General features: G+C 39.3%; 1 protein-coding gene across 1 annotated transcript in view; it reads left to right on the top strand.

Moving 5' to 3' along the window:
* Positions 1–16,556, top strand: part of LOC108410676 (zinc finger protein 850-like) — a 119,383-nt gene that overhangs the window by 40,175 nt on the left and 62,652 nt on the right. The window contains exons 5-6 of the mRNA XM_037533092.1: positions 3,648–4,412; positions 11,359–13,371. Of these exons, the coding sequence (XP_037388989.1) occupies positions 3,648–4,412; positions 11,359–13,371 (2,778 nt within the window). The remainder of the gene's footprint in view (positions 1–3,647; positions 4,413–11,358; positions 13,372–16,556) is intronic.

Here is a 16,556-nt window from a genome sequence, read left to right as displayed (position 1 = left end):
GTAATTATGGCTATTACCATGACTAACATATATAACATTTTATTTTTCAGACTACCATTGATGAGTTTTGGGTCAAGGCTGTAAATGAAAAAATCCATAAAGACAAAGATCCTCAAATTCAATGAAGCATTGAAGTAAATGAATAATGTATGAAATGAATGTAGTAAATGAATAATGAAACAGAAGACAAGTTTTTCTTTTATGGAGAATCATTGGTTGTGTGAAACGAGAACAAGGGCAACTTTACTTACAGGAAGAACAGACCAAATGTTATACAATGAAGGTGTGAACGATCCAACAATTAATCTGGATGCTCATCTGGTAATCCAGGAAAGACTTGTGCAAATTCTTGCCCATCTTATGTGTCATTTCAGTTCATTTCTGTGAGCAACACTATAACTTTTCTTATTGTTGGGTGGAGGAAAGATGCTGAGTGCAGGGTGTGAATGTGGAGAGATTTCTTTAATTGTCAAAAAAATGCTCGGCTTTTCAGCCTATAAAATAAGGCACAGCTCGGGAGGAAAACCCAGAGGAGGCTTTTGGGACTTCTCACACTGCAAACAACAGGGATTCTAACCATTTATCCCAATTTCCAGCATCCTCATGAACGAACTTTGAAATCATGTTTTTAAGGGTTTGGTTAAAGCGTTCTACCAGTCCATCCATTTGGGGGTGGTAAGCACTGATATGAATTCATTTAATGGCCAACACATTGTACAGTACACACAAAGAATTAATGTAAAAATGGGGAATGAAGAAGATCAGTCGTTGTTTTTTTTCACGTAATTGCAGCATGTAAATCCCAGAAAACCTTTGAATTGCAACAAAATGTGTAGTCATTTAAACTTCAATGAAAAAAAAACTTTTTTAAAGATAAGAGTGAGTCTCAAATATTGCAATGTTTTAGCTGATTACCTAAATTATAAGCCATCTATAAAATTTCTGAACTGCCTTTTCTGAACAAGCATGGTTGTTTCTGTAATAAATAAAACAAAATGAGCAGTTAAGAGGACAAAAGTGCTATGAACTACTAATCTCGTAAAGTTCACTGTATCAAAACATGCAATGCGGGTCTTAGTCCCAGCATTGTGTTTCCTTTATCTCAGGTTTGGCAATCTTTCCTGAATTCAAGACATCAACTGTTCCAAATCATATAATAGAGGCCTCAGTCTCCAGCACTACATTTTCTTGTCTCAGAGTCAGTAACCTTAACCAAAACTGAACAAAAACAATTTTAGGCCAAGTCCATGAGTGAGTAAATTGAACACTTCAGCTTTTTCATGCAGTTGGGTTTTGGCTTCATTCAAAGTGTGCCTGGTAAAAAACACAAAACAACTTAAAACACGGCTTTCATTTTAATATCTAGCATCCAGTATTCTAATATTCTTGGTAATACCCTAATTTTTCCCAAAAGCACATAAAGTTGGTAATTTATATTCCTGCATGTTGTCTATTTTTACTGTACATGGAACAAGCAGCATGTACTAAATGAAGATGATTGTAATGTATAAACATCCTCCTTATTCTACTTTGTGTTTTCCCAAGGCAACATCCTTATTGGTCAAGTCCATGAAGTGGATGTCATCGGGAATGTAGGTAGCCAACTGACATACAATAGATGATGTTAACGAACAAAAACAAGCACAAAACCTACAAACATCTCTCCCTCAGCTGTTATGAATTATTGTGGAATATTTTAAAACAGTGTAACTTCAACATTTTATGAACTTTTCCCTTATTTTGCCTCTGTCCCTACTTTTCTTTAAGGGGCGGTGTTACAGGCATCAGTCAAAATTTGTTTATATTCATAAAATACAATCAGTAGCACAGCCAAAGCATTAAGTCATTTCCTTGTACTTTTGTCAGTAAATATTGATTTGAAACAATGAAAAAAATCACAGATTCTTGTTTTTAATGCATTTTACAAAAATTTCCAACTCTTCAAAAATGTGGTTTGAGTGTTCTTTGATCACCAATCACCAAAAAGCTACGCCAGTAATGTGTCAGGTTTTTTGGAGGGAAGCACTTAAAGATGGTAATGTTTAGACGGGAGGTTACTGGTTAATTGCTTCTAGATTACGAGTTAAAGGGGGTGATTGGGGGCTTTTCAACAGAGTGAGAACAGAGCCGTTAAGGATGGCCTCATCATAGAAACTGTCCAAAAAGCTGATGGTTCTTGTTCTCACTCCCACTCCAGACAGCATGAGTGTGAAGAGAGTGTGAGTTTTCTTTCAGAGGTTTGTGATGTATGACTTCTAGTGGTAAGAGGGCCTCATCATTCTTCCCTAATCTAGAACAGTGGATCGTTCCAAAAAAAACATTAAGAACCAAGAGTGTCAGAGTTCTCTGTGGGGGAGGGGTTGGCTGGACGATTGTTCCTGTCTAGCTCTTGTGGCAAACGCTGTAAATCCTTCATGCTGCCAAAAAGCATGTATTTCCCTAGACTTTCATTCAAAATGACCATTTAATGAAAAAGGGTTGGTGGAACTTTTGTCATGGGCTCCAAATTTTGGTGCTGAAAGAAAAGACCCCAAGAGGCAAAGATGGCAAAGCATAGGTGTAAATGCACCACTGAGCAAATACCACTGAAAAAATAGGTGCCAATTAATGATACACCCATCTTTCTCCTGCTCCCCTTTCTCCCATCCTTGATTTCAGTGATCCTGGTCTGTTCTCAGTGTTGAAGACTGAGACTCTAAATGCTGATAAGGAACATTCCTAGAATGTGAACCTGGTTAGTTTTTATTATTAGAGACTCAATGATGCTTCATATACAGTCAAATAGTGAAATAGAGGTGTTTCCCTGTGTCACATGTTCTCATGTATTCTGTTCCTGCAACAGTGATATGAACAACTTTTCCTCTATTAGCCAATCCTAGCACAGGAGGTGGGGTTTTTCAGAATGTGGGTGGGGTATTCATAACACCCTGAAGAGCTGCTGTGATCATGTGGTTCCAGTGTGAAGCCCCTCACCGGTGCTGTTGTACTTCCTCTGATCAGCAGTCCAGGCCAGTGTTGTTGGGCAGAGAGACAGGAGCTGCACTACTGAAGGTAAAGACCTTTTCAACACTTAGTTCAAATGGTTTACATTGTGCTTTTAGTTTGGCTTCTTGGAGAGATGTTCACTCTTTGAAAACAGGATTTAAAAATATCCCTTAACACTGAAGGACTCTGGGCTTTAATTCTAGTCTAAATAGATCATGTGATAGACACACAGCTTTTGCACTGTAAAACTCAGATGATCTAGATCACTGATAGGTCGAGGATGAGGTGTCTAGTGACATGATCTGGTGGTGGATTTTGGGAGTTTGAGTCCGAGGCCTTGTGTAGACTGGTTGACGACGTGACAAGAATAATAATAAAACGAACCCTAACACGCAAAAGTTTTACAATCAAAAATTTTTCTTTTATTTGAAATTGAATTGTATGTACATATATTTTCTTTTTCTCATGCAGGAAGAATAACATCCACATATGGACCTTCTAGAGGAACACTTCTGAAATCCAGAGACTTAGAAGGCAACAAGAAGAAGCTCTGGTACCCAGCGCATATAACCTGATACTCTCCAGACTAACACACCTCACAGAGAAATGCAGAAAAATACCAGCAAAGAGAGGAATCACCACTGCTCTGAGTGTGGAAAGAGCTTTACTGTGCGTTCTTCCCTTCAGAAACACCTGCACATTCACACAGGGGAAAAACCTTATCAGTGCTCTGAGTGTGGGATGAGTTTTTCTCACAAAAGTAATCTCAAATCACATCAACGCATTCACACAGGAGAGAAACCGTATCACTGCTCTGAGTGTGGGATGAGTTTTAATCAAAGGAGTTCTCTCCAGAACCACCGGCGCATTCACACAGGAGAGAAACTGTATCAGTGCTCAGAGTGTGGAATGAGTTTTAATCGAAAAAGTGAACTCCAGTCACATCAGCGCATTCACACAGGAGAGAAACCATTCCAGTGCTGTGAGTGTGGGATGAGTTTTAATCAAAAGAGTTCTCTACAGACACACCAACGCATTCACACAGGAGTGAAACCGTATCAGTGCTCAGAGTGTGAAAAATGCTTTACTACACAGGTTCAGCTCCATGTGCACCAACGCATTCACACAGGAGAGAAACCTTTTCAGTGCTCAGAGTGTGGGAAGTGTTTTAATCAAAAAGGTTATCTACCAGCACACCAACGCATTCATACAGGAGTGAAACCGTATCAGTGCTCAGAGTGTGGGAAGTGTTTTAATCAAAAGAGTTCTCTACAGACACACCAACGCATTCACACAGGAGTGAAACCGTATCAGTGCTCAGAGTGTGAAAAATGCTTTACTACACAGGCTCAGCTCCATGTACACCAGCGCATTCACACAGGAGAGAAACCTTTTCAGTGCTCAGAGTGTGGGAAGTGTTTTAATCAAAAGAGTTCTCTACAGACACACCAGCGCACACACTGATACGGTTTCAGCGCAGTGAAACCGTATCAGTGCTCAGAGTTAAAAATGCTTTACTACACAGACTCAGCTCCATGTGCACCAACACATTCACACAGGAGCGAAACCGTGTTACTGTTCTGAATGTGGCAAGTCTTTCACTGTGCATCTCAGTTTATAAAAACACCAGCGTACTCACACAGGAAAGAAAGCTGGACAGGGGTAGATGGGGTGAGATATCTACACTGGACTTCAATCTGCTTGAAGCCAACTGAAGCAGATAAACCAGCAGGGCCAGAAGTGCTAATATTGGGGGTTGGAATGAATTTGACAGGACAGTTTGCTGTTGCGAATTAAAATTAATTTCATTGTCTAATAATATTAATAATTACTGTACAACCCCATTTCCAAACAAGTGTGCTGTGCAAAATTAAATGCAATGATGTGAAAATCGTTTAAACCATATATTTCATTGGAAAAAGTACAAAGACAGCGTATTAAATGTTGAAATTGATAAATGTGTCCTCTATGCTAAAGACCACTCTGCTTGTTATTACTGCACTGTTTAAAAGTCAGAATTCATGATGATAAAGGGGGGCATTAGTGTGCATGGCATGTGTGACTGGCATATCTGTGAAGGCGCCATTAATGGTGAATGACATACATATTTGACAACACATGCGGCCATCCAGACGACGTCTTTTTCAGGAAAAGGCCCTGATTATTTCAGCAAGACAATGTCAAACCACCTGCATGTATTACAACAGCATTCCTCCATGTCAAATGGGTGCTAAACTGAACTGCCTGCAAGAAGAGGTGATGAAACACAGTGGTAAACATGCGCTCATCTCAATTTCTTTTTAAAGTGTTGCTGGCATGAAATTGAACATGGGCGAAATTTTTCAAAAGACAATAAAATTAATCATTTTCAACGTTTCATTTTTTTTGTCTGTGTAGTATTTAACCTTTAAAAAGAGATTTACATGATTTGCAGATCAATGCATTCTATTTTTCATATTCTTCAGTTTGCCTTTAGCAAGTTTCTCTATGAAACCATTAAATACAGAAGCTAATCATTTGAGTGTTTTTGACATGTTGACATTTTTCTTCTTTTTAAATATAAGTTCTGATCAGGTTTTGTAGCAGTATTAGAAGCTTTGTAGAGTAGTGCAAGTGCTGCCTCTCAGACTACCTTACAAGAAGACGTGTGTTTGTTAGATGTTAGCTAGATGATGCATGCGCGAAGGTTTACAAAGACTGGAGAATGATGAAACCAGTGTTTTTAGCAGTCATTAAGATTTATACTCAAACTTTGTCCCACTTCAGACAATACTGAATGGCTCATTAGCAATGTGCTGTATAGACTCTCAAAGAACATCCTCAACTCCTGACAGGCTGGTAAATAAAACGCCTATTAGCCTCTTCTCCCACAACGTTTATCAGGCCAGTCTGTATCATTACATTTATAATTGTGGCTGTTATTTTTACAAGATGTTATAAGGTGATTTCTTTTTTGAGGTAGTCTATTATCCAGTGGGCCCATGAAGAGAGGCATCACACAGAAATTGTAAGGCTAGTGCATTACCAGCCTCAGAGGCAAGAAAGTTCATCAGAGTCTTTAAGGCTGTTGACAGTACATGGCCTCCTCTTAGGCGGTTTGTCAGGTTATTATATAAGACTTGCTTGTCCTTATTTATAAGCCATCTATAAAATGTCTGAACTGCCTATTCTGAACAAGCGTGGTTGTTTCTGCAATAAATAAAACAAAATGAGCAGTTAAGAGGACAAAAGTGTTATGAACTACTAATCTCGTAAAGTTCACTGTATCAAAACATGCAATGCGGGTCTTAGTCCCAGCACTGTGTTTCCTTTATCTCAAGTTTGGCAATCTTTCCAGAATTCAAGACATCAACTGTTTAAAAACATACAATACAGGCCTCAGTCTCCAGCACTACATTTTCTTGTCTCAGAGTCAGTAACCTTAACCAAAACTGAACAAAAAACATCAAACAATTTTAGGCCAAGTCCATGAGTGAGTAAATTGAAGACGTCTGCTTTTTCATGCAGTTGGGTTTTGGCTTTATTCAAACTGTGCCTGTAAAAAAACAGACAAAACAACTTAAAACACGACTTTCATTTTAATATCTAGCATCCAGCATTCTAATATTCTTGGTAATACCCTAATTTTTCCCAAAAGCACATAAAGTTGGTAATTTATATTCCTGCATGTTGTCTGTTTTTACTGTACATGGAACAAGCAGCAGGTACTAAATGAAGATGATTGTAATGTATAAACATCCTCCTTATTCTACTTGTGTTTTCATGTTTACTTGAAAAAGGCAAGTTTCCCCAAGGCAACATCCTTATTGGTCAAGTCAATGAAGTGGATTTCATCGGGAATGTAGGTAGCCAACTGACTGAGTTTGACATACAATAGATGATGTTAACAAACTAAAACAAGCACAAAACCTACAAACATCTCTCCCTCAGCTGTTATGAATTATTGTGGAATATTTTAAAACAGTGTAACTTCAACATTTTATGAACTTTTCCCTTATTTTGCATCTGTCCCTACTTTTCTTTAAGGGGCGGTGTTACAGGCACCAGATTCAAAATTTGTTTATATTCATAAAATACAATCAGTAGGACAGCCAAAGCATTAAGTCATTTCCTTGTACTGTTGTCAGTAAATATTGATTTGAAACAATGAAAAAAATCACAGATTCTTGTTTTTAATGCATTTTACAAAAATTTCCAACTCTTCAAAAATGTGGTTTGAGTGTTCTTTGATCACCAATCACCAAAAAGCTACGCCAGTAATGTGCCAGGTTTTTTGGAGGGAAGCACTTAAAGATGGTAATGTTTAGACAGGAGGTTACTGGTTAATTGCTTCTAGATTACGAGTTAAAGGGGGTGATTGGGGGCTTTTCAACAGAGTGAGAACAGAGCCGTTAAGGATGGCCTCATCATAGAAACTGTCCAAAAAGCTGATGGTTCTTGTTCTCACTCCCACTCCAGACAGCATGAGTGTGAAGAGAGTGTGGGTTTTCTTTCAGAGGTTTGTGATGTATGACTTCTAGTGGTAAGAGGGCCTCATCATTCTTCCCTAATCTAGAACAGTGGATCGTTAAAAAAAAAAAACATTAAGAACCAAGAGTGCCAGAGTTCTCTGTGGGGGAGGGGTTGGCTGGACGATTGTTCCTGTCTAGCTCTTGTGGCAACTGCTGTAAATCCTTCATGCTGCCAAAAAGCATGTATTTCCCTAGACTTTCATTCAAAATGACCATTAAATGAAAAAGGCGGGGTGGAACTTTTGTCATGGGCTCCAAGTTTTGGTGCTGAAAGAAAAGACCCCAAGAGGCAAAGATGGCAAAGCATAGGTGTAAATGCATCACTGAGCAAATACCACTGAAAAAATAGGTGCCAATTAATGATACATCCATCTTTCTCCTGCTCCCCTTTCTCCCATCCTTGATTTCAGTGATCCTGTTCTGTTCTCAGTGTTGAAGACTGAGACTCTAAATGCTGATAAGGAACATTCCTAGAATGTGAACCTGGTTAGTTTTTATTATTAGAGACTCAATGATACTTCATATACAGTCAAATAGTGAAATAGAGGTGTTTCCCTGTGTCACATGTTTTCATGTATTCTGTTCCTGCAACAGTGATATGAACCACTTTTCCTCTATTAGCCAATCCTAGCACAGGAGGTGGGGTTTTTCAGAATGTGGGTGGGGTATTCATAACACCCTGAAGAGCTGCTGTGATCATGTGGTTCCAGTGTGAAGCCCCTCACCGGTGCTGTTGTACTTCCTCTGATCAGCAGTCCAGGCCAGTGTTGTTGGGCAGAGAGACAGGAGCTGCACTACTGAAGGTAAAGACCTTTTCAACACTTTTTTCAAATGGTTTACATTGTGCTTTTAATTTGGCTTCTTGGAGAGATGTTCACTCTTTGAAAGCAGGATTTAAAAATATCCCTCAAAACTGAAGGACCTGTTGTCCAAACAGGTCCTGTTTGCTCTTGTGCTTGTGATTTGATTTTAGTTCATATTTTTGTTGAGTTTGAAGGTTTTGTTGATTCTTAATTTAAAATTCAGACTATATATCCTGAAAGCATGTATTAGCGTATTAATAGTGGTCAGTAATGTTGTTTATGTAGATTAATAACACTGTTTTCATTTTAAGAAAACTTTGCTGAGTAGATCCCAAAGGCAGAGATGTATCCTGTGTGGTTCTTCTGTTCTTTTGTGTGTTAGTGAGAATGAGGAGGTTACAGTGCAGGAAAAATGACTTGCATTTATTTATGTACATGTGAAACAGATCTTACACACCACTGTGTGAAGATATCAAGCTATATTACATGTGCAGCTATAAACAATGTCAGAGTATGAACAGAGACACAGATGTAATCCAAAGTGGTTATAAAATGTGCAGCATGTGGAAAAACAAGAGCTGGTTTAAGAGAAAGCTAAAGTATCTTATGAAAGGTGGTAATTGTGTATGGTGAGTGATTGGGGACTTTTAAGAGGCTGAGAAAAGAAGCTTTTCAGGAGCTTGATGGCTGGTGGTGGAAACTGTCCTGAAGTCATTGATCTCACAGCATGAGTGTAAATAGACTATGATGGGGGTAGATATGATAGGTGATAGGAGGGCAGTGCTCAGTTGTGTACAGCTGTTTATGAAAACACTGGTTACTTAGTTCTACTAATTGAGAGCAAATGTTTTGATCCAGTAAGATTTGCATTCATGTTCATCTATTTCTGATTACACCCTTCTACACATCAGAATCACTTTATTTCAATAAGTGTGTCACACATACAAGGAATTAGTCTTTGTGAGTCAAACATGTATAACATGTAACATGCTAGACAGACCAGACAAGCACACAGACTGTTAATAAGCATTTAGCTATAGGAAAATAAATATAGCAATTTCAAGAATAAACAGAATAAAGAATGATAAAGTGGAGGAGCTCAAGAGAAGTCTGAATATCTGATACATACCATAAACACTATTATATACAGAATATTACAGACTGATGTGTTACAACCGTTTGATGCTGGTTTTAGGTTCTATGGTTCGACCTCAGTGCCAAAGCTGTGAACTTAAGCAAGAAGCCCTCCATCAACCTGAGAGTTCAGTCAGCTGGGGGAAGCTCAAATAACCACAGACACGGGTCTGTACTCAGAAGGTTTCCCGTTTATTGATCAGAATAGCAGAGTATATATACATCGATGAGGAAAAGGAGGCACATACAAAAATGGAATGAGCATTGCATGATCATGTGGCAAGAGAATAGAGAGAGAGGATCGGATGAATAGGGTTATAGTTAGACAGGGGCCGCAGGGATGTTTATGATGTCCGGGTACATGGAGCCTAGACAACAGAAGTTGCTGATCGGGTCTCGTCATTGTGAGTTACAAGTAACCATATGAACGAACAAAAATGAGGCCTTACGTGCATCATAGGCCTGAACCCCATAGGTCATGAACCCAGGATTGTGCATTGATCAGGAATATGCACTGACACTAGGATCTAACCGTATGAATATTTGTAGCTTAACAAGATGGTTATGGATGATGTGAGGATGGACACGATGATTACTGTGAAGATCTGGATCATCAGGCTGTGCTGCAGATTGAATGTCTTAGTGACAGCATTTATTGCGGTGCTCTCTTGTCTTTGGAGAGTGTGCTCTTCTCTTACTGCAGATCCCTGGCAGTCACTCAGAAGATGGAGAGCAATGTTTCCTGTGCCTCTGGCTGCCATACTACCCCAAACCATAATAGGTCATTAACAACTTTGTGTAATTCTTTTCACTTCAAACAGTGTCATATAGTGTGCCTTTCCCATTAGACCTGGTCATATACTTATAGGATTTGTTATGCTAGGTAATAAACAGTGAATAATCTATCATAGGTGGTCACCATTCAAATCTAGATCCGGTAAAGAAAGAAAAACCCACAATGGTCACTGAAATAAAAAAAAATTATTTAAATTTTACTAATAAAATCAAATAATGAAAATCAGACATTGCTTTTGAATTGTGGTTCAACAGAATTGTGACGTTGGACCAGAAAGCAGACGCGCTCTCCCTTTTGAGATCAAAAGGGAAGCTTTACTTGGGTAATCGTGGCTGCAGAGAGTAGTCAAGGTACAGGTATGGGTCAGATCCAGGAAGTACAGCAGGAAGTACAACAGTATAGGCGATCATAACCATCAGGGGAAAGACAGGGCACAAGCAAGGAGTCAAATCCAGAGAACCAAAGCAGCAGGCAAAACTACAAAAAAGGGAAATCTAAAAATCAGAGTCGAAAGCAAAACAGACAGGAAGTCAGAACACGATACAAATCAGAACAGGAATAACGCTCAGTAGTTACTCCAGGAAAGCAATACTTCAACGTGCTACACTAAAGCCTGGGCTTTAATACTAGTCTAAATAGATCATGTGACAGACGCACAGCTGTTGCACTGTAAAACTCAGATGATCTAGATCACTGATAGGTCGAGGATGAGGTTTCTGGTGACGTGATCTGGTGGTGGATTCTGGGAGTTGCCGTCCGAGTCCTTGTGGGGACTGGATGAAGACGTGACAAGAATAATTAAAAAATGAACCCTAACACCCAAAAGTTTTACACTCAATGTTTCTTTTATTTGAAACTGAATTTTATGTACATATAGTTTCTTTTTCTCCTGCAGGAAGAATAACATCCCTTTCAAGTCGTCTCCTGCTGCTCGTGTGAACCTTCACAAGCACATATGGACCTGCTAGAGGAACACTTCTGAAATCCAGAGAGACTCTGGAAGCTCTGGCACCCAGCGCGTATAACCTGATACTCTCCAGACTAACACACCTCACAGAGAAATGCAGAAAAATACCAGCAAAGAGAGGAATCACCACTGCTCTGAGTGTGGAAAGAGCTTTACTCTGCGTTCTTACCTTCAGAAACACCAGCGCATTCACACAGGGGACAAACCGTATCACTGTTCTGAGTGTGGAAAGAGCTTTAGTGTGCGTTCTTCCTTTCAGACACACCAGCGCATTCACACAGGGGAAAAACCTTATCAGTGCTCTGAGTGTGGGATGAGTTTTTCTCACAAAAGTTGTCTCAACTCACACCAGCGCATTCACACAGGAGAGAAACCATTCCACTGCTCTGAGTGTGGGATGAGTTTTAATCAAAAAAGTAGTCTCAAATCACATCAGCGCATTCACACAGGAGAGAAACCATTCCACTGCTCTGAGTGTGGGATGAGTTTTAATCAAAAAAGTAGTCTCAAATCACATCAGCGCATTCACACAGGAGAGAAACCATATCACTGTTCTGAGTGTGGAAAGAGTTTTAGTGTGCGTTCTTCCTTTAAGACACATCAGCGCATTCACACCGGGGAAAAACCTTATCAGTGCTCTGAGTGTGGGATGAGTTTTTCTCACAAAAGTTGTCTCAACTCACACCAGCGCATTCACACAGGAGAGAAACCATTCTACTGCTCTGAATGTGGGATGAGTTTTAATCAAAAAAGTAATCTCAAATCACATCAACGCATTCACACAGGAGAGAAACCATTCCACTGCTCTGAGTGTGGGATGAGTTTTAATCAAAAGGGTTCTCTCCAGAACCACCAGCGCATTCACACAGGAGAGAAACCGTATCAGTGCTCAGAGTGTGAAAAATGCTTTACTACACAGACTCAGCTCCATGTACACAAGCGCATTCACACAGGAGAGAAACCGTATCACTGTTCTGAGTGTGGAAAGAGCTTTAGTGTGCGTTCAAGGCTTCAGATACACCAGCGCATTCACACAGGCGAAAAACCGTTTCAGTGCTCTGAATGTGGGATGAGTTTCAATCAGAAAAGTAATCTCATATCACATCGACTCATTCACACAGGAGAGAAACCGTATCACTGTTCTGAGTGTGGAAAGAGCTTTAGTGTGCGTTCTTCCTTTCAGAGACACCAGCGCATTCACACAGGGGAAAAACCTTATCAGTGCTCTGGGTGTGGGATGAGTTTTTCTGACAAAAGTAATCTCAAATCACATCAACGCATTCACACAGGAGAGAAACCATTTTACTGCTCTGAATGTGGGATGAGTTTTAATCAAAAAAGTAGTATCAAATCACATCAGCGCATTCACACAGGAGAGAAACCATTCCACTGCTCTGAGTGTGGGATGAGTTTTAATCAAAAAAGTAGTCTCAAATCACATCAGCGCATTCACACAGGAGAGAAACCGTATCACTGTTCTGAGTGTGGAAAGAGCTTTAGTGTGCGTTCTTCCTTTAAGACACATCAGCGCATTCACACCGGGGAAAAACCTTATCAGTGCTCTGAGTGTGGGATGAGTTTTTCTCACAAAAGTTGTCTCAACTCACACCAGCACATTCACACAGGAGAGAAACCATTCTACTGCTCTGAATGTGGGATGAGTTTTAATCAAAAAAGTAATCTCAAATCACATCAACGCATTCACACAGGAGAGAAACCATTCCACTGCTCTGAGTGTGGGATGAGTTTTAATCAAAAGGGTTCTCTCCAGAACCACCAGCGCATTCACACAGGAGAGAAACCGTATCAGTGCTCAGAGTGTGAAAAATGCTTTACTACACAGACTCAGCTCCATGTACACCAGCGCATTCACACAGGAGAGAAACCGTATCACTGTTCTGAGTGTGGAAAGAGCTTTAATGTGTGTTCTTCCTTTCAGATACATCAGCGCATTCACACAGGAGAGAAATCATTCCAGTGCTGTGAGTGTGGGAAGTGTTTTAATCAAAAGAGTTCTCTACAGAGACACCAGCGCATTCATACAGGAGTGAAACCGTATCAGTGCTCAGAGTGTGAAAAATGCTTTAATACACAGACTCAGCTTCATTTGCACCAACGCATTCACACAGGAGAGAAACCGTATTGCTGTTCTGAATGTGGCAAGTCTTTCACTGAGCATCTCAGTCTACAAAAACACCAGCGTACTCACACAGGAAAGAAAGCTGGACAGGGGTAGATGGGGTCAGATATCTACACTGGACTTCAATCTGCTTGAAGCCAACTGAAGCAGATAAACCAGCAGGGCCAGAAGTGCTAATATTGGGGGTTTGAATAAATTTGACAGGACAGTTTGCTGTTGTGAATTAAAATTAATTTCATTGTCTAATAATATTATTAATTACTGTACAACCCCATTTCCAAACAAGTGTGCTGTGCAAAATTAAATGCAATGATGTGAAAATCATTTAAACCATATATTTTATTGAAAAAAGTACAAAGACAGCGTATTAAATGTTGAAATTGATAAATGTGTCCTCTATGCTAAAGCCCACTCTGCTTGTTATCACTGCACTGTTTAAAAGTCAGAATTCATGATGATAAAGGGGGGCATTAGTGTGCATGGCATGTGTGTCTGGCATATCTGTGAAGGCACCATTAATGGTGAATGACATATACATATTTGACAACACATGCGGCCATCCAGACGACGTCTTTTTCAGGAAAAGGCCCTGATTATTTCAGCAAGACAATGTCAAACCACCTGCATGTATTACAACAGCATTCCTCCATATCAAATGGGTGCTAAACTGAACTGCCTGCAAGAAGAGGTGATGAAACACAATGGTAAACATGCGCTCATCTCAATTTCTTTGGAACGTGTTGCTGGCATCAAATTGAACATGGGCGAAATTTTTCAAAAGACAATAAAATTAATCATTTTCAACATTTCATTTTTTTTGTCTGTGTAGTATTTAACCCTTAAAAAAGAGATGTACATGATTTGTAGATCAGTGCATTCTATTTTTCATATTCTTCAGTTTGCCTTTAGCAAGTTTCTCTATGAAACCACTAAACACGGAAGCTAATCATTTGAGTGTTTTTTTTTCTTCCTTTTAAATATAAGTTCTGATCAGGTTTTGTAGCAGTATTAGAAGCTTTGTAGACTAGTGCAAGTGCTGCCTCTCAGACTAGCTTGCAGGAAGACGTGTGTTTGTTAGATGTTAGCTAGATGATGCATGCACGAAGGTTTACAAACACTGGAGAATGATGAAACCAGTGTTTTTAGCAGTCATTAAGATTTATACTTTGTCCCACTTCAGACAATACTGAATGCCTCATTAGCAATGTGCTGTATAGACTCTCAAAGAACATCCTCAACTCCTGACAGGCTGGTAAATAAAACGCCTATTAGCCTCTTCTCCCACAACGTTTATCAGGCCAGTCTGTATCATTACATTTATAACTGTGGCTGTTATTTTTACAAGATGTTATAAGGTGATTTCTTTTTTGAGGTAGTTTATTATCCAGTGGGCCCATGATGAGAGGCATCACACAGAAATGTAAGGCTAGTGCATTATCAGCCTCAGAGGCAAGAAAGTGCATCAGAGCCTTTAAGGCTGTTGACAGTACATGGCCTCCTTTTAGGCGGTTTGTCAGGTTATTATATAAGACTTGCTTGTCAGGCTAGACAGTGTTCAAGGCCTTAGCGGCAGATAAAATATCGATGCATCTTAGCCTTCAACAAAGCAAGACATTATTGCAAGCTACTTATGTCATTGCACTTAGTTTCAGACTGAAGAAGGGTGAGTGAGATTCCTGTCAGTCTTGGTAGTGTTAGCAGCTTGAACAGACTTGTGTAGACCCCTCAGACTGTTAACACTAAGTAGCCTGAGAGGAGTCCAGCTCATCTGATGTTGATCTTAAGCGCTACTACATAAGTAGCCTGCAGGTAGGTCTTGTCTTGTTAACAGCCTGAGAGACAAACAACGTTACCTGTCTTTGAGGCCACAACCTCAAGCTAGCCTGACAGGAATGTGGTTTACCCTTTTTCAGTCTGATAAACATCCTGGAAGGGGACTTTGTCTTATACGTTGCCTTAGAGGAATACACATCTTTACCAGTTTCTAAGTCTGTTAATAGAGAAAGACATACTTGCAAGCTACTTATATATTTTTTATTCACTGCCTTAGAGGAATAAATGTCTTTACTAGTTTTTACAGCTGCTAACAGAACAAGATAAGCTATATATATATATATATATATATATATTTTTATATATATATATATATATATATATATATATATATATATGTGTGTCTTAATGTGCTGCCTTAGAGGTGTAAATGTCTTTCCCAGTTTCTGTTCTGTTAACAGAACAAGTTATCTTGTTATTGCACGTACTTTATGCATAAGAAGGATGAGCTAGATTCCTGTTAGGCTTCCTAGTATTAGTATTATGCCATAGAAACTAGAACGAATGTTTATGCCTCCGGCAGGCAAGATAAAGCGTCTTTCCAGGGTGTTTATCAATTGTTGTGCCTTGCATCTTGTCTTATTCACAGCCTCAGAGGCACAAAAACAAGCTTGCCTGTCAGGAATTTGGCTTACCCTTCTTCAGTCTGATGCAAGGCATAATGACAAATAAACCTCCTGGACGAAGACTTTGTCTTAAATGCTGCCTTAGAGGCATAAATATAACAAGGTACCCAAGGCATTTAATAAAGATTTACTAGGTATGCCTGAGCTCCACTATTATGCCATTCTTCTCTGTCTGTCATATTACTGTTGGAGTGAGAATGTCATTACTAAGGGCACTATTGTCTTTATCATTGTTACCTGAAACTGTTACTGCCTTTCACAATACATTGAAACGTAATTATGGCTATTACCTTGACTAACATATATAACATTTTATTTTTCAGACTACCATTGATGAGTTTTGGGTCAAGGCTGTAAATGAAAAAATCCATAAAGACAAAGATCCTCAAATTCAATGAAGCATTGAAGTAAATGAATAATGTATGAAATGAATGTAGTAAATGAATAATGAAACACAAGACAAGTTTTTCTTTTATGGAGAATCATTGGTTGTGTGAAACGAGAACAAGGGCAACTTTACTTACAGGAAGAACAGACCAAATGTTATACAATGAAGGTGTGAACGATCCAACAATTAATCTGGATGCTCATCTGGTAATCCAGGAAAGACTTGTGCAAATTCTTGCCCATCTTATGTGTCATTTCAGTTCATTTCTGTGAGCAACACTATAACTTTTCTTATTGTTGGGTGGAGGAAAGATGCTGAGTGCAGGGTGTGAATGTGGAGAGATTTCTTTAATTGTCAAAAAAATGCTCGGCTT

This window comes from Pygocentrus nattereri, chromosome 22, assembly GCF_015220715.1.
Source record: "Pygocentrus nattereri isolate fPygNat1 chromosome 22, fPygNat1.pri, whole genome shotgun sequence".
In the NCBI taxonomy this organism is placed as follows: domain Eukaryota; kingdom Metazoa; phylum Chordata; class Actinopteri; order Characiformes; family Serrasalmidae; genus Pygocentrus; species Pygocentrus nattereri.
Note: the sequence above shows the minus strand (reverse complement) of the source record. Positions and strands in the feature narration are given on the sequence as shown.